General features: G+C 35.7%; 1 protein-coding gene across 1 annotated transcript in view; it reads left to right on the forward strand.

The window, feature by feature from the left end:
- Positions 1-19,269, forward strand: part of DPY19L1 (dpy-19 like C-mannosyltransferase 1) — a 46,905-nt gene that overhangs the window by 16,847 nt on the left and 10,789 nt on the right. The window contains exons 8-19 of the mRNA XM_063406643.1: positions 4-61; positions 3,577-3,668; positions 5,142-5,241; positions 6,593-6,670; positions 8,272-8,358; positions 10,454-10,513; positions 12,926-13,006; positions 13,787-13,888; positions 14,585-14,656; positions 16,085-16,134; positions 16,762-16,786; positions 18,357-18,476. Coding sequence (XP_063262713.1) covers positions 4-61; positions 3,577-3,668; positions 5,142-5,241; positions 6,593-6,670; positions 8,272-8,358; positions 10,454-10,513; positions 12,926-13,006; positions 13,787-13,888; positions 14,585-14,656; positions 16,085-16,134; positions 16,762-16,786; positions 18,357-18,476 — 925 coding nt within the window. The remainder of the gene's footprint in view (positions 1-3; positions 62-3,576; positions 3,669-5,141; positions 5,242-6,592; positions 6,671-8,271; positions 8,359-10,453; positions 10,514-12,925; positions 13,007-13,786; positions 13,889-14,584; positions 14,657-16,084; positions 16,135-16,761; positions 16,787-18,356; positions 18,477-19,269) is intronic.

Here is a 19,269-nt window from a genome sequence, read left to right on the forward strand (position 1 = left end):
CAGTGGGAGTCGTCTAGGAGGCCTTGTTACTGTGTTGTGTTTCTTTTTCAATCATGGAGAGGTAGGTTTCCCTCTCCCACCATTTTTTCTTAATTACTATTGAAGTTTAAGCTAATTCTCATTTCATTAAATGTAGTGATGTTGCTTATTTATTTGAGATTGAATTTAAATAACTTAAATTCAAATAAAATAAATGAATAAGACAGTTGAAAGCAAAATAGACCATGACTGGAAAATATATAGCACAGTCCAATGTCACTTTAGTGCTTAAAATAAAAAATCAGAAAGGAAATATATTGTAAATTGGTCCTGAGATTGAAACTTAATAGCACAATGATTTCAAGTTTCAAAACATCAGAACACTCTATTTTCATGCCCAATACCACGCATAACTGGGCTACATGTACCATGTGAGTAAGCTTCAGAAGCTTCTTTAAATTGCTATATATTTTATTGGAAAATCATCAATACAAAGAGAAGTACAAAGAAACCTTTGTATTACTTATATACTATACCCAGGATACACAGAATGTAGAGATACTGTGTGTATATAAAGGATTCCAATGCTAAACTTGAGTAGGCTGCATCGCAGGAAAGATGAAAAAAAGAAACTCGCTTAAAACATCTCCTGGTTTTCCCATGTTCATGTCATTGTTTCATATTTTGGAAGAAAATTCATAGTTTTCATTCTGATTCCCTTGGGCTGCTTTGTTTATGGTTTTTTTGGGGTTTTTTTTTTCCTTAGTGCTCATTTTATGAATGGAAATTTGTAAAGATCTTCTAAATGGAAACTACCTTATAATTTAGTTTAGGGTTGAATTTATGTTTTGTTTTCTTATTTTACTGAGCTGAACTTGGTAGAGAACACTGAGTTTTTAGAACGTGTATTGTACATAACAGAATTAGAGATGCTTCCATTCACTAAGCTTTGACAGTTCCCTTAGAAAACAAAAATCTGTGTGATGAAATAGCTATTTTATTTTCAAGTTGCATTTGAAATGCCTTTAAATATTTAAAGAATTGAAGCATAGTAAAGTATTGTCACCCGTGGATGTTGAATTGTCTGGTTGAGAACAGGTAAACAATAGAGTTGCTAAACTTTTCTTGTGCTCTGCAAGTGTAAATATGGCATTTTGTGTGGATTTCTATTCTAAATGGCACCCTGGAGTGAAATGATATTTCATCCTTTGCTAATAGAATAGGCACTGTTTTGCCAAGTCTGTGAAGGTGGTAAGTGTAACTTCAGAAAGAAACGTGTTGAAAACTTCAAGGTAGTGGTAGCAGGGGAACGATTTATCTCACTGTGGTACACTGCAGTTGTACCCATAGGTGACTGTAGGAGAGCTTCTCTCTCTCTCTGTGAATGACTTGACCTGGGGAAAAGGCACAAATAATGTATTTTGGAGAATGATGTGAAATCAGATCTGCATGGCTGTACACAGATGTAGTCTGGGCTTAGGGTAGGGCTTCAGGAAGGTGACCCTGATTCAGGCTGAACTATATGGATTTCTGTATGGAGAACAATAGGAAATACTTGCAGAGGTGCAGCATTGGATCTCAGCTGGCACTTGATGTTTGGACTGTAGCTGATGGAAATCACTCAGACTCCTTTGATATTGTTGTGTATAAAGTTATGATAGTACCTTACTTACAGGTGCACAGGGGGGCTCTCCTCACTGGGTGCCCTGTTGAATCCCATGCTGGGGGTGTGCCTCAGTGTGTTAGAAATGCCCAGCTCTTCGATGCACTTGCGATTATGTGCAAATCATCTTGTGTGGGTCAACAGTGCACACAGTTGAGCTAGACTAGCTGCTAAAAATTTCCTTTCCTGTTTGGGAAGGATAGGACTGAGCTACACGAGTAAGCCTGATCTGTAAGCCTTGGTGTCTCAGCCCTAATGCTATGTAAAAGTGGTATGTAAAAATGCTCCCTGGCTTTGAGCTAGTGACCCTAAAGGCTGTATGTTTTTGTTTGTGCTGCACTTGTGCTACTGTGTTTTAATGATTTCAAACTTAGACAAATCTGCTCTATTTCTACCTGCAGCAGAGTGAGTTTACAGCCTTGATAAATCATCCACAGATGATTGAGTTTAGCATTACATTCCAAATATAGAAAAGTAGCATAGGCCCCGTTAGTCCACTTTTAAGATAATGCTTCCTTTTTATGGTTGTAAATGCTCATCATTTTTTTCCTGTCTTTTCTCCAGTGTCATAAGATTTGGTAAACCAAATGTTGCTGCAGTCTTGAAAAATATTCAAAATGACTACACTGCTTTAGAATAATCATGATTATATTTATTGCTTATTAAAAAAAATTAACTCATCACATCTGTGCAGTCAACTGAGGACAGCACATTAATACATATATTTATGAAAGGTTTATTTTAATGATAATTGGTGCAGCTTTTACAAAGAGTGCTTCTAGACGTCAGGGACTGTGATTAATGTGATGGGTTTCTGTTCTTTGCTTTTATTTTACACTATTAATTTAACATACTTGGGAAATAGCGACACAATAAGCAAGGAATTAGAATATGTTGATTTTAGTGACTTGTTTGGTAAAACAATATTTTAAAAAGATGGTTTAAAGATTCTAGGAAGCAAAGGAGAAGGAACATCCTGGCAACAGTATCCTACAAGATTTTCATAGATTCATTATGGTCCATGTTAAGTTCAATTACATTTTTCTCCTATAGTTTGAAAGAACCTATTTCTGATTTTTAATGCAAATCTCTTGATAGCCAGTTTGAGCCTGTTTTTTGTATGTCAAAGTTCTCCTGTAAAGTTGTATTTGTTCTTTTTTGATGGTCAGTGCAAGCACTTTATAAAGAGCTGAATATAAACATTGGAGAAAACAATTGTAGCTGAGCCATTTGCCATGAGGCCCAGTATTTATTTGTCATGAACCCCATTAATTAAAAAAATAGTGAAAAAACTATTCAGTTGACTTCACTGTATTATGCTTTGCTTTATTAGGGTTAAAGAGTGGAATACGTAAATTACGTATAAGTAGTATAGGGTCTGTGTGAACTTAATTTCATGAGTTTAGTGTACTGGCCTGTTTTGGAGAGCAGCTTCAGATTTTATATTTAATGTGCTGTTGCTACTAGACATGCAAAGTGTTGATAACCTAAAGAACTTTAGCATAATGAGGAATATATTGGTTTATCCTTCACATTGTGTCCCCACATAGTGTCTCTGTCTAAGTGTGGCAAGTCACTGCATGAATTTGAGAATGATTTACCTGGAAGAGTTGATAATTTCAGGAGAACCAGGGACAGGTAGCTGGTGTCCAGTATTTTTCCTGGATATTTTCTAGTTGCCACATTTAATTTTGGAAAAGAAGTGATCTATTTCAATTAAACAATGTGTATTAGGCCTCAAGTGTGGAAGCCACTTCCTTTTCCTTCGTCTTTTCTGCTTCTTGGCTTGTTTTTTTAACTGTCTGACTAAAACCTCATATAGTTTCGGTTTTGCTTTTTGGAGCATCTGTAATCATTCATTTTGAAATACAAATGTTTGGTTTTATGGAAATGTGTCAGTGAATGTTACCATCTAACCCAGTTCTTATTTTTAGTGCACTCGTGTCATGTGGACTCCACCTCTTCGTGAAAGTTTCTCGTATCCATTCCTTGTGATGCAGATGTTGCTTTTGACCTATATTCTCAGGTACTCTCAGTTTATACTGGGTCTTTACAATGCTTTAAAAAAATTGAATGTCACAGGGCATTTATTTAAGTGCCTTTATTTAAACATTTATTTAAATGCCTCCATATGCTGTAACAATGGTATCATTAACAGAGAAACTTTCCTGTGGCTGTTACATTGCAGACGCTGCACCAGTAGAACTGCAGTCATATTACTCACTTATTAAAAGGAAAAACTTTGCAACTTGAAGACATGATTAACATAAAAATCAGAATTACTGTGTTGGCAGATACGTATCTAAAGTAAAAATCAGAATTTTTGGTTGATGTCCCCTCCTTCCCATGAGAAACAAGCTGATGCTCCATCAATTGGTTTTGTCCCTCTTGGAGAGTGGTATGTTGGCTGCACGTAGAGTAAGCCTGTGCTTTGCAACAGAGGATGCTATAGGCACCCATAAGCTAGTATGTTCTTGCAGTTTTCTATGACTAATTAACTAGTCTCATTAACTAGTTCAATGATTTAGAGCAGTCTAATTACATTAAGGCAGGGATCCTCTAGCCCTGCTTTTACATGATTGTTTCTGGCTTGCAACATGATTATGTTACTGTCTTGCCTCTGCTTCAGAAAATAAGCATGACCATTCATACTTAAGGGCTTCTCCACCAACTCCATTGCATCAGATTTACAATGTATTTATGACTTAGTTGAACTTAGTACTTACAACCACCAATATTTCTTTATTAGGTCATACTGATTTGTAGTTACTGATGTTTAAAGCTAAAGTATTTCAAGCTTGTCACTAATTTGTGGTTTTTTTATATGAGGAAAAGATATGTACTCTGGAATTTAGTGAAATTTGAAACACGACATGTTTCAGAACTGAACTTGAATCAACACAGGATTAAATATTTTAAATATCATTTATTTCAGAGAAATAGGAATATGAAGAAATATTCTCTACGGAGAATAGACTGGGGTTTCAATTACAGATGAGTTTCATGTATTTGACATTGCCTCCTTCCCTGAAACATCACTCAGGACTGCTAGCAGAAAGTTGCAGAAAGTAAATATGGAAGAAATGTGAGAGAGAGGAGTTAAATAACTTTCAAATGCAGAAACCATTCTGAAACAGTGTGATTTCAGCTGAAATGGAGATGGTTGTGACTTGACTGTAGAGTTGTCTCAAGAAGGTGAAGCACTTGCAAATGACATACTTTGGCCTGCTCTACTGCGTACTGCCAGGAGAAGACTTGTTTGGTAGTCAGTGACTCATCAAATAGTTAAGGGATGTTAAACATCAGAGCTGTTGTCATGGAAACTCAAGAGAAAAGATATTAAATTTACTTGAGCAGTGTTATTTGTAGTTGATCAATATTGCTAGCTATATTCCAAGGTAACTGTGTTTTTATTGCATTTTCTATTGTACTTTTCAATTATATGCAAACACCTGTGTAATTGTACTTACTGATGCCTATTCTGTCTCTTTTTCCCAAGGATTCCGAATATTAATACAGGAAGCTTGATTGCACTGTGTGTTTCTAATATCTTTTTCATGCTTCCCTGGCAGTTTGCTCAGTTTGTTCTTCTAACTCAGGTGAGTCCATATTTACCTCTAAATAGCCTCTTTGTCTAACCTGGACAAATTGACTGCTTTGTATAATAGCCATTGAATTCACAACTATACCAGTGCTTTCCTTTTAGCTGGATTTCATTCTTGCTGTCAGGAAAGAGTCTCACCATTTATCACATCAGTATTTTTCTAGTCTTGAGTTTAGAAGTTGCCCATTTACACCATTTACCGTTATGTCTCCAGGACTAAAAAGATTTACTATTCCCATATAAGAAGCCTCTAGCCTGAGATCAGTACATCAGAACAAGAAAAAAAACTTTGTATTTTGAAGGACATAAATAAAAAAAGGCATTCATCTTGCATCTCTTCAGGCTGTTACAAATTTTTAAGCGTACCAGTGTTTGCATGGCATGTAATATCTGGCATGATTTTGCATGATTTCCTATATAATTGTGAAGATTCTGTGAGTAGTGCTGTAGTCTGAGATTTTGGATAGTTGAGGTAACTGTAGTTAGCAATGAAATCTAGTGAATGCTAATTGGGATAGTAGGATACTGTCACACAGCAACTTTCTTAGTGTTTGAATTGGTTGAAATGTTGACTGAAATCCATCTGTGTCTTCAGACCTTTTCATTTTTTTGCCTTACTTGAAGCAGATGCTGCCTGATTTGAGTTGATAGTTTAAACAATCAATGTAAGCTGTGATATGCAAGTTTTCTAACTGCATAAGAGGAAACCAATAAATTCTGTAAAATGTTGAGGGAAATTCATCCCTATAACCCATTAAAGATGCTGAGCCTGAGATTTGGAAATTCAGGTTCACTTCATAATTTCATTAATTTCCCATATGACTTTTAAGTGGCTGTCTACTCAATAAGTCAACAAGTCTTAATTTCCTCTGGAGCAAATTGTGGATGTGTGGATGTGTGGATGTTTCCATACTTTGCTGGAAACTTAAAATTAATGAGTAATTCTTTTGTGGTTTTGACTATATATTTTGGGGTTTTTTGTTTTGGTAGGTTTGGGGTTTTTTGCTTGTTGTTTTTTTGTTTGTTTTTTTGGGTTTTTTTGGTGTGGTCTTTTTTTTGTGTTTGGTGTTTTAAATTTAAAGGTGAAAGGTAATGTGTTAGTACTGTATTTTGGTGACTTGCATTTTTATAAAGTTGAATACGTATTTCTTAAATATTCAACTATATTTGATAATTCTTATTCAGAGCACCACAACAGGATTTCTGAAGGAAGTAATTATGAAACACCTAAGTACTTAGAAAAACGTAGCAATAAAAGTTAATGATTGTTTGAATAATCTTTTCTTTTGGATGAAGGAGTACACCAGTGCAAATTGTTCTAACTTCTCTTTCACTTTTGATTTTAGATAGCTTCATTGTTTGCAGTGTGTATTATGGGTTATATTGACTCCAGCAAATTACAGAAGATACTGTCTGCTCATATGGTAATGCTTTGTTAAAAAAACCTTAAGTCTTCTCAAACTGGTCAAAGCATGAAAAGAGACCACTTGTCTGAAGTGTTTTCCTTAGTTGCACAGAGGTTGAAAACACGCAGTGATAAGGGAGGGAGGAGTCTGGATTGGAACTAAAATGGGGGTTTGAAAACTGCTGGAGTCCTGACCATGCAAAGATCTTGTGGTTTAACTTTTTGGGGAGATACTCAGAAAGAAGGACAAGAAAATAAACTTTTAAGTTGAAACCCAGTTTTTCTTTTTTTTTCAACACTGAGTGAGAAAGTCAGGAAAGAAGGGAAATAAGTAAAAGATGTGTAAGTTTCTTCATAATACCTGATTTTAATCTGTAAAGTTGAGATAATGATCAAGCTTGGCTTTTTAAAGTGATATTACAGTTTTAAATATAAAGAAAGATATAGACAAGTTTTTTTAAGAAATGTGATGTTTAAAAGTTGATTCTTTTTTTTTTTTTTGCTAAAATTGTACTATGCGAACTCAGTGAGCGAAAAGAGAATATTTTCCCAGAAAAGAAACTAAATTGTATTTCCTATGTTTGCAAACTTTTTTTTCAAACACTGTAAATGGTAAACTAAAGGCAGTGGTAAGTTCTATGTGACTTATTTCTCATATAAAGCAAGGACAAAATAAGCAGATTTGTTTGGTAGTTTTTGACAGAAGCAGGATGACATACTTAAGCTTTCAGGCTTATGTCAATAGCTATAGCATAATTTAGGTGCTGAAGTACCATAAATAGTTCATTTTCAGATAGATAAACAGTCATGTTATATTACAGAGACAGCTTAGTGAGTCTGGGTAATCTGTAAGTGAGTCTGTTTTGTGATGTTTTCAGTTTTTGCCTCCATCCTACCCTCATCCTGTGGAAAATAAAAGTCTTAACTATGTGAAAAGGGGAATAGAAAAGTCTGAAAATCACTGTTATTTTTTCCTTATTCCTATGTATAAAAGAAGACAGAGCTTGCTTATTGTTTTTTTTGCTCTCCAAATAGGAAAATGTAATTCAGATTGCCTTCTGTTAAAAAAGAGAGCACAGTAGATGAGGATGGTGGATAAAAGTTGTATTTCAACCTTGACTTTCGAACTTGTATAATGAGGTGAATATGATCAAACAGTCAGAATTCTGCTTCCTTGACTTTGATGGTGATGGTATTTTGAACACATGTTTGTCAGGAAGAAAGAAGACATCAAACATTCTATTCATTTTTATGTTTGTCCAGAATTCTAAAAGGTAACAAACAGGATGGAGAGAACTCATACTGTAATTTAGAAAAAAACTGAGTATGTTAGAAATAACTTCAGAAATGTAGTTAGAAATTGTATTACATAAATTTACCCTATGACCAGACTTTGTTCTTACATACTTTCAATAAATAAATTAAAACAGTGATCTATGCTTGGCTACCTGCTGCCATTAAGTCTTTGTAATCAGTGTTTTCAGAACAAATCTGCAAGTATGAGTATTAGGCTTGCACTTTGCTGTAAAGTAGGTGTTTTTAAATTTAAAGCTGTTAACACATTAGGTAATCCTTACCTTTTCTATTTTAAATGGAATAATTTTTATTTTCTTCTTTCAGGTATCTCTTCTGGTGTGTTTTATTCTGATGTTTGGTAATTCGATGTTACTGACATCATATTATGCTGCATCTTTAGTAGTTATCTCGGTAAGTTGCCTAAGAATCATAAGCTGTGCTAAGACTGCAGTGCTGTACTGTTATATATGTATTGATGTAAAATGTGAAACTGCTGCATTACCAGACAGATGAGAAACCTTTCACATGAGAAACAGAATTAGACCATAAAGGTACCTGGTGGAAGGGTAAATTCTAATTCAAGAAGTCATGGATTTACACCAGAACCTCTTTGTAACAGAAATTCAGTTAAGACTCAGCTCTCCTACTTTTATAGTTCCCTTCCTTTCATAAAAATATAAAATTTACCATGTATGTAATTTTGACTGTAAAACAGTCAAACTTTTGTCTCAATGTGAGTTACTGTAAAAGAAGAACATGAGCAAAGAGAAGCTTCATTTAAATGATTCTTATTGATAGTAAATCCTCTAGTGCAGAACAAATGACTAAACTATATATAACAGTGGTTTAAGACTGTTGGAAACTGCTACATCATACTGCTGTGTTAGCAAAATTATTCACTGAAGCTGCATCATCTCACCATTCATTCTCTTAATTTTTCTTTAAATAGGAAAAAACGCCACAACCTCTTTCAGTTTTGTATAGTTCCTCACAAAGGATTTACATACATAAGATACAGGAGATAAAGTGTTGTGAACAGATCCTATTTAGCTTACTGCAAGCCATCTTAATTTCTGATTCTTTTTACCTGTTTCTATTTTGTTGGTCAGCAAATGTGGGGCAATTTCTCTTTTATACTAACAGTAAACTGCTTTGGCTGCATATTTGCTGTAGTATAGTTTGCTTATTATGAATCTGTGCTGGTTTGAAAGCAAAACCAGTGAGACTCCAAGTCAGAAATACAATTTAATAGAAAGAGAAGAAACAAACAACAAAAAGGGTAAAAATAAAATACGACAAATGCAATAGTATAAAGGACCACTGACAGAGTCAGAATGCAGACCTGACACCCTGTTGGTCAGGGTGTTGGAAGCAGTCCAAAGTAAGTCCTCCTGGAGTGACAGTTGTGGCTCCGTTGAAGTAGAGGTGATCCTCAAGAAAGGGTCCACTCATCCTCTGGGAATCCAGTGGAAACAGGCTATCTTGCTGTTTGGGATTGCTGGTTTTATCTCAGTGGAAAGGCTTTGGCTCCTCCCACTTGGTGGAGCATCTCACAATGGAATGAGGTGATGTTATCAGTCATATGAGAGGCTCATTAACAGGTGATGTCCCTCGGAGGAGGATGGGTGGAGGAAGAGATAAGGAGGCACTGCCTTATCTGGTGTTATCAGGTGTCCCATTAACAGAGGACATCCACCCTCTTTCCACCCCTGAGTTACAAAAGATAAAGAACAATGTCTCCCAACCGGCTTCAACAGATGAAAATAGACTACACATTTTTGGTTACATTTTTCTACCCAAGACAGAATCTATTCTAATTTCTCGTACCAGCTTTTGTAATTATATATTAAGTACAGATTGAGTCGAGTTCTCAACCTGTTGAGTTTGTTGCCTGTTTTCTGCTTTGAAAAGTGTTTCTTGTTTGTGTGTTATTTGGATGCTTATGTTGACCTCAGCCTCACGTATGGACTGGATTTCCAAAAGCTTTTAATTACATTGTTCATCAAATTAGCCTAAAATGGATCTTCCTGATGTCATAAAATGAACATAGTGTGAAACAGAAAGGAGTGACTCCTACCGCTCCCCGTGCTCTGCTGCCTTAGTTGAAAATCGTTTGTATTATGTCAGTAATTTATTTATTGCTTCAGCCTCTTGTCATTCACAGAAGCAGACAGAACTCATTTTCCCATAGGTTTTGATTTAAAGAAGCTTAGAGCTGAATTATACAGAATCTCCTTGCTCATTCAGGAGAAAGTACTCTTCCATTAATTGTACTCGAACTGCAGTAAGAGTTTTTATGTTGGCAAGTTTTGCCAGTGCAAGGTGAAATCATACTATATATATATATATTCATATCTCAGGTTGCATTAATTATGGAAGAATTTTCAATAAATAAATACATGATGCAGTAGGCTTACCAAAGGAAAAGCCTCTCATTCAGGGTACTGGAATAACTTGTTGTTAATACATTACTTAAAAATATGCATTATTATTTTTTTTTTATTAGGGAATTCTTGAATTGAGTCCAAAAGTTTTGAAAAGGCGCAAAAGAGAAGTCTATGTATGGGTAAGGAATTTCGTATATTTTGAATTTCATGAAAAACTATGACTTTTTGTTTGTTTGTTTATATCAAATTCAGAAACAACTTCTGGTTTCCTTTCTAATAATTGAAAATCAAGGAATATAGCTGAACTACTGTCTTTAATAAATTGTCAGTGTTCCCAGCAATTAGTCTTGAGTTCCTGAAGAAATAAAGAGAGCATAAATACACATTTATGTCAGAAAGCTGAAGTAGCCTTTAAATTTAATTTTAATTGCTAACTTGATATGTTTAGAAAATTTGTATGGAGATCTGTGTGGAAATCCTTTTAAATTAAAGGTCGATTTAGAAAAAGCAAGTAAAAGACTAATAGTGCTTGCAGAAATGGAGATTAAGGTACTGCATTAGATATTCACTAAAATGTGGATATCTATATAACTTTTTAAAGATATTTTTATGACAACAGCAAACATCTTAAAATAACATAGGGAAGCAAGTCAGAGTGAAACACTGTGGGGTGTGTGGGTGAGGTTGGAGGGCAGTAGAAGTCATGTCCAAACAGAGAGAACACTCCCAAAACTATTACAAATAAAATGTGACACTGTAGAAGACATGAGAAGTGACTTGCTGCTTAAGACATAACGTTAACATGTAAAAACACCTGAAATGGGAGCCTAGCCAAGACTATGCCAGACTTAAGACAGGCATTCTTATTAAATGAAGGGTAAGCTGTTAGCAAAACTGGATGAAATTCATACAGTTATTATAAAGGAACTAGAATACAAAGGAATTAAAATATTTATAGCAAACTGCAGTGAATGTTTACATGCCTGGCTGTAGTACCAGGGAAAATCAGAGTGTAGGCAAATTTCATGTCAGTTTTCTGAAATAAAGATCCAAGGCACTTGTGGAATGGCAAACTAATAAATCTGGGTTTGTGTAAAAGAATAAAAACTTGTACTATCAGGAAAGTGTTAAGCTGTGTGTATGTGCAGCATAATGAGAGACATCCAGTGCAGCCTTTGTGGAAGTCACGCCTTGCAAAGGTGTTTGACTTCTCTGAAGGATGGAGATAAGGCTGTGTGGGTAAATGTAATGTACATAATTTCAGGAACTTTTTGGAGAAGTTGTCTAACTGGAACTATAAAAGAAATTAAACTCCATGAGATGAGGTATGAATGTTAGAAGGTCAGAAACAAAGGGTGGGATTAAATGGTAAATTTTCTAAAGATCACCACGACCCTAAAAGCGTATATAAAATAATTGATCCCAAATAAGGTGCTACCATTCAGCAGAGAAATCTCAGTATTCTTACACAAAATTCTCTAAGCACACAAACTCATTACTGAGCAGGCACCAGAAAGGAAAATACTTGATGGAAATCACAGAGAAGGACCTGTAGAGAAAGCAGAATTTCTTTTTTTATTTTGTAAGTCCATGTGTAACATTGTAAATACTGCATGTAGTCTCAGTCAATGTGTCTTACCTAATTAAGATTAAAAAACTAGAATGCCTTCCCCCAAAATCTATTACCATTAAGTTGAGTATGAAGATAATTATTAATGTAGATTCACCAAATAGCTGAGATTTTAAAATATGTTAGAAGTCTATTTCTTGTAAAATAAAGGTAAATATGACAAAACCAGTGAATAGAAGTAGAGTATAATTATAGTTTTTTTAGTGTCCCTTATGCTAGCAGCAGTAAGCTTATAAGGAATAAGAAAGTTACTGTGGAAGAAAAAAACCCAGAGGCATTCAGTAAAGGATTAGGATACCTCCTAGGTATTTAGGTTTCTTAGCAGCCATTAGAAGAGCCCATGGTCTCATAAAAACCCTGGTTACATTAGGGCAAAGATCAGGGCTTTTTGCATTCTCTCTGAAAGCAACTGCTGTGAGTCCTAAATACAAGATACTGAGACAGGTTGTCCTATTCAGTTGATCCAATTTTATAAAGTATTAGCTAGATAAGCTACACTGCCAAGAATTTAACCTTTCCTGCTACAGGAATAAACTTGATTCAGAACTAAAAGTAGTAACTGTACATATTTTGCTTGTATTTCCATCAACTTCTAACCTTAGATCATCTTGAGACTGTGCTATAAATCAGCAAATGCCTCCAGAGATTTGAATTACCCAGCTAACACAGTGTGATAATATGGAGCAGCTCTTGTCCAAAAACAATCCCTACACACTGATATGTGCAAAACAGATAGAACAGACAGTGAGGCTGCCCCTGTTTAAAGTTAACTTTGGTACTGCCTCTGCTACAATGTTCTATGCAGTGGTACAGCTGTAGTGTAAATCAGTTGCACAAAATTATTTCAGCTGTGACATAGGATAGTTTATAAGTAGTAGCTACATTTAAGAAGCCTTTTAAAAAAGAAAAAAAAATTATAAAAGTTAAAGATATCCATTTCATTCTAAATATATTTTTCAAGGTCATTGAAGGATGTGCCTGGTTATTTGGGACAGTCACCTTGAAATACCTGACTTCCCTTGTGTTTGGAATAGCTGATGATGTAAGTTCTCTTCTCAGAGTATCTGGTTGGTGTCTTTCAAATATTTTATCATTCCTAATATTTGATATTGACATCTTACTGCTACATTTTCCTGAATTTCCAGAATTTATTTTGCAAAAGTGGGAGAGATTGTATGTTTGCTTTTTCTTTCATTATGTATTATCACTTTGAGATGTTATTACCAAAATTTGTGAAAACACAAATATCTTTACTTTTGTCTTAGTGAATGCTCTATGTGTTTGTTTTTAAATGTGGATTTATAGGGCTTTGTTTGTCTTGGGTATCTTCTACCTGCACCTTTATTTACTCAGTTTGACTGTTCACTCTTCTCTGAAACTAATTTTCAGGACAATTTGGAAATGCTTGTTGTAACAAGTATAGCCTTTGCTGTATTTCAGCCCCTTTATTCTACTGTTAAAAACCTGTCTGCAGATGTGTATCTAGGGGTAAAAGATAGGAAGGTCATGCCTTAAAATATGACTATGCAAAACCATACTCTTGTTGAATACAATCACAATGGTAAGACCCTTTTTTCTGCTGTTTTCTGCTTTTTATTTAACACTGTACAATCTATGTTAGACTCAAAGATGTTATTTAATGCACTGGAAGTAGATTTTTGGTGCACTTGTAACAATACTGTAAGTGGTATAAACTTCTGTTCTAATTAAAAATAATTCTCAATACAGTATAATTTCTCACATTTATACTACTTTGTCATGGAAAACAGGACAGGTTTTGCTTACTTACAGTATGGTATTTCTTCCCTGTATATCCTACCAGGCTCATATAGGAAATATATTGAAGTCTAAATTTATTGGCTACAAGGATTTTGATACGTTAATGTACACCTGCGCTGCCGAGTTTGACTTCATGGAAAAAGAGGTAATTTGGTCAAAATATGTGATTGTGGAAGAGGGAACTTCTTGCTTTATCTCTATTTGTAGTTTAAAACATTTGAGAACCACATCTCCTACTGGCATCATAAGTTCAAGTGCATACTTGTGAAAAGAGAAATTAATGAACTAAAGCTAAATTTAATTGGGTTTGTTGCATTTAAATGAACTTAAACTGAAGCAGTGTTTTGATGTTAGATCTAAAAAATGTGCTTGCTTGAATGAAAGAAGTGTTTCCTCAGGAATAAATGAAAGGTTACAGTTCTGCAAACATGAATTTATGGGGCTCTCAGTACCTGGTTTTGAGTGTATAGAAACTGTACTGAGAGCTGCAAGGGCCTTATGTGATAGGTTTAGACTACAGAACAGCATTGAAGCTTCATAATGTGGCATTAATAGCCTTTTTTAATTTATCAGTACCTAGATATGCGTTTAGAATGTTTATGGGTTAGTCAATCCATAGTGCTCAAATTCAGATGAGATACAATCTCTTTCTCATCTTTGGATGGCTTGCCAAAGAACTGGAAATAATTAACTGATGCCCCTAGTATTGTCTTTAGTATGATTGCTGGGTGGAGTTTACATTTCCATTTTACTCCAGGAAGATCTCCTTACATCTTTAAAATGGTTATTGAAATAATTATAGATGAAGGAAAGCAATTAATGAACTTGATTTCCATTTTAGACACCAGTAAGATACACAAAGACTCTGCTATTACCGGTTGTTCTGGTGGTTTTTGGGGTAATCATCAAAAGGGTAAGTGGTTGATTTAGTGAGTCTCCTTTACCTTGAACTTACATTTCAGGTTTTTTAAGGGATTGCTATTTATTTATTTGAGATGGGAAGAAATTGATGTGGTGGGTGCCAGGTGCTTGCCAAGCCATGCTGCCATTCCCTACCCTCAGTATGATGGGGAAAGAAGAGTAGAAAAAGCTCATGGGTCAAGATAAGTATGGGGGCCTCACTCTGATTCACTGTCATGAGCAAAACAGACTTGAATTGAGGAACATAAATTTAATTTTTTGTGAATTAAAAATAGAGTAGGACTGCAAGAAGCAAAACCAAACTAAAACCGTCTTCTCCTCATCCCCAGGCTCAATGGGTCCCTTCTGTAGGCTGCAGTTCTTTTAAGAACTGGGTCAGCATAGCTCCTTTCCATGGGGTGCAGTTCTTCAGAAACAGACTGCTCCAGAGTGAGTCCCCCACAGGTTGCAGCTCCTGCCAGAAAACCTGCTCCTTTGGGGGCTCTTGTCCACAAGCTGCAGTTCCTGCCAGGAGCTTTTTCCTTTGTGGGCTCTCTGTGGGTTGTAGCATCCTTCAAGGCGTGTGCACCTGCTATGCCATGGGGTCCTGCACAGGTCTCAGGTGAATTTCTGTCTGCACCACCATAATCCTTCAAGGGCCTCTAGGGGGAAAAAAAAAACCATCACCGTGGTGTTCTCCAAAAGCTGCAATATTGTGGTTCTCATGGGGCACCTCCTCCCGCTCCTTCACTGGCTTTGGTGGCTTCAGGGTCATTTCACTCCTAATTTTATTAGGGCTCTGTCTTAAACCTGCTGCAGAGTTACCTTTTTGTAAACAGGTTATCAGTAGGGGCCCCACCACTGTTGCTGATGAGTTCAGCTTTGGCCAGTGTTAGACCTGGTTTGAAGCTGTCTGGAGCTGGTTCTCTCTGACATGGGGACAGCCCCTGGTCTCTTCCCGCAGAAGCCACCCCTGCAATGCTCCTGCTACTGAAACCTTGGCATGTAAACCCAATACAGTCAGAAAAAATACAGGTTTTCAAAAACATGTATTTAAAAATCTGTATTCTCTTCACAAAGATTTTTGCAAAGGTCCAGTCCTGAGTCAGTGATAAAACTTGATGCTAAATACCAAAAGAAATTCTGTTATTTAGCTGATGAATACTAAAACTGGAGTTTATAACAGTTTTTGTACATTTGATTATGTATGATTTGTGTGAAAACTTACAGTTTGCACAGGAACAGATGGGATAACTACTAACTGCCTGGCTAATTAAACATCCTCTAAAGAAGTTTTAGCTAAAACATTGCATGTCTTTTATCTTAGCATTATCTCAAAATGAGATTACCCAGGCTTAGTTTAATTTAGCAAATGTTGAAAATGCTTCAAAATGGCTTTGAAAGTATGTACATACTTTTTGTTGTCTCTTGTTTTCTTCAGGCAATTAAATATATTCTGTGGTCCTTATCACACACAGGCCGAAACGAAAAGTAAGTATTGTCTTCTTTTTTTAATGTAAAACTGGTTATTTTTGCTGGAAGTTCATTTGATTTGCTGTATGCTTCATAATTCCAAATTCTACATTATATAAGTCCTTTTTGAAGGATTAGTTACGTGTAGTTCAGTAACTGAATAGATGTATTACAAATGGTATTTTTATATTATAACTAAAAGTAAAGTTATCTGCTAAACCTGTTTTAGACATCTTAACCCATTTATGCCTAGATTTTATATTTAATGATCTACTTTTGTGCTCTGTTCCTAAACCAGTATTTACGTGTGTTTTTTACTATAAATAGTGAATGCAAATTCTTTTTTCCCCATTATTTTGTTCCAGGTTATAAAGATACCTGAGTATGAGTTTTATCTCATGAAAGTAATTTTAAAAACCTGCTAAAATCAATACTCAGGATTTCCAAATAGATACAGGGACTGAGGAAGTTAGTTATGATTTGCAATTTATTTCAAAACTTGCATAATGGTGAAAAAAATTCTGACACTTGATTCATACTTACTTGATTAGTTGCATTGTCTAATGCCATTAGAGATGATTTTAAAATAAAACCAGTGCTTCTGTAGTACATAAATAATGGTGGATTTGGGGTTATTTTTTTCAGAGAAGAACGTTTTAACCATGGTGAGGTAAGATCCTTTTTCTGCAAAATTTTATTCCTGTGTTAATGCAAATACTCAGTATTGAAATGCAGGTTGCAATGGGCTGATGCTGATACGTGTGATTTATTTGAAGCTTGGTATTTGCATCATTATTTCCCTCATCTTAAGCTGGCTAACCAGAATAACTCTGAAATGTTGAACAAGGGAATATACTGGCTAATGGGGGTGACTGTGCAAGAGAGGAATCTTGGGCTTTTACTGTAGCTGTTCCAAAAGACACTGAAATTAGGCTGGACCTTCCATTTCTCACATAGAGACTGAGAAGGAGATTTGTTCCTTTACTGAGGTTTCACATATCCAATAATGTTCAAATTCTGTTTTGAGATATGCCTTGATGAATGTTGTAGTACACATGGCCTTTTTTAGTAAAACTGCAAAGCAATGAAATGTGTTCCCCTCTGGAACCCTCGGCACAGGAGGAACATGGACCTGTTAGAGCAGATCCAGAGCACGTCCACAAAAACAGAGGGATAGAACATCTCTCCTGTGAAGACAGGCTGAGAGAGTTGGGATTGTTCAGCCTGGAGAAGAGAAGACTGCAGGGAGACTTTATTGGGGCCTTTCATTGCTTAAAGGGGACCTGTAAAAAAGACCAGGACAACTTTTTAGTGGGGCCTGTTCCAACAGGACAAGGGATAATGACTTAAAACTAGAATCGGGTGAATTTAGGCTAGCTATAAGGAAGAACTCTTTCTACAATGGGAGTGGTGAAACACTGGGATCAGGTGGCCCAGAGAGTTGGTAGATGTTTGTCATGGTTTAACCTCAAGTTGCCTTAGAGGAGGTTTAGATTGGATATTAGGAAAAATACCCAAAAGTGTTGTCAAGCAGTGGAATAGGCTGCGCAGGGAGTTGAGTCACCATCCCAAAGGCATTTAAAGACATGTAGATGTGGCACCGAGGTCATGGTTTAGCGGTGGAATTGGCAGTGTTAGATTAATGAGTGGACTTGATCTTAGAGATTTTTTTCAAACCTATGATAATCAATCAGATAAAAACACTGATTGCAAAAATGCCTCTGGTTTAGCACTTTGACAAGTAACATAGATTAATGCTGGGAATAGTGAGTGGCATATCTGATGCTTTTTAGAATACTAAAGCAAGCTGCCTCTGATTGTGTGATTATCAAGGATGATCTTTGCTTCCTCTATTCCATACTTGGGTGTTTTGGGCACTAAAAAGCAGGGTCTTGTTACTTCTATAAAGAGGTTATACAAGAAGTTTTACATATATAATTGACTGTTAATGTCTAAGGATTTTTTAAATAGCTAGCTGCTTCTCTGGCTCCTTTTTCTTTTATTGATGATGTTTCTCCTTCTTGTTATTCCATTCTTTAGCATACTACATGCACTTTAGATAAAAAATAACAGAGTCATTATCACCATCTGAAATATGAATATCTTTACTTTGACTTGAACTCTTTCAGACAAGCTCGTCATTTAAGCTATATTGAAAATGAAGTAATGTGTTTAAGGCAGAAATGAAAAGTATGAAAATTTGCTTCTGTGTCTTGTGGTTTCTTTTTTTTTCTTTTCAGCTGGTATTCCATGCATTGCAGCTGTTGGCATACAGTGTCCTAGCGATTTTAATCATGAGACTAAAACTGTTTTTAACCCCACATTTGTGTATTATGGCCTCCTTGGTGTGCTCAAAACAGGTAAGGTCTCTTCTATCCTGTAGCTGTCTCAGTACTTGGAGTCTTACACAGATATTTATCCTAAAGCAGATTTCTCCGTGTGTAATTGCTGAATCTGAGGGTACCAGATAAAAATAAACCAGATTATATTGCCTGTCAAAAAATGGTTCCATTCTCCCTTCTTCCCAAATAAAGCAAAAGGCTTGCTTTATGCAACTTGTCCAACTGCATTATTACACAATTTAATATGCTGTGTATTGAGCCTGAGCACAGGGAGACATATCTTAGATTTTACTGTGTTTGCACACCTCTATGCCACTGCAAGTTTTATTGACTATTAATTTTATCCAGTGTTTGTCTTTGTTTACACTGTGTTTTCACAGCTCTTCAGAGCTGATTGCCTTGCATATGTTTTGTCTATTAATTCTTTCCAGAAGTTTTGTTTGAAGTCTTGCATGTTGAAAACATTTCTGTCTTAAAAATCAAAACTCATATGCCTAACTGAGATTTAATCTTTCTACTTTGAAATCATCTATAACATCAAATGTTACTAGATTTGCACCAGATAAAAAAGGTCTTAGAACAGGCTTTCCATGTTTCATTATCTGTGTTTTTGAGACATGAGTATGATTAAATCTCTATTTAAATAGCTAGTTTAGAAGTTTTGAACATGCAGCAAAAGTAGGGTAAGTAGTCCTTATTTTGGAAAGCAGGCAGGGAGGTGGATGGAACTGTCTGAACAGCTGGGCCCAGAGAGGGGTGATCAGTGGTGCCAGGTCTTGTTGAAAGCCAGTAGCCTGAGGGACCAGTGCTG

Source organism: Prinia subflava, chromosome 1, assembly GCF_021018805.1.
Source record: "Prinia subflava isolate CZ2003 ecotype Zambia chromosome 1, Cam_Psub_1.2, whole genome shotgun sequence".
In the NCBI taxonomy this organism is placed as follows: Eukaryota; Metazoa; Chordata; class Aves; order Passeriformes; family Cisticolidae; genus Prinia; species Prinia subflava.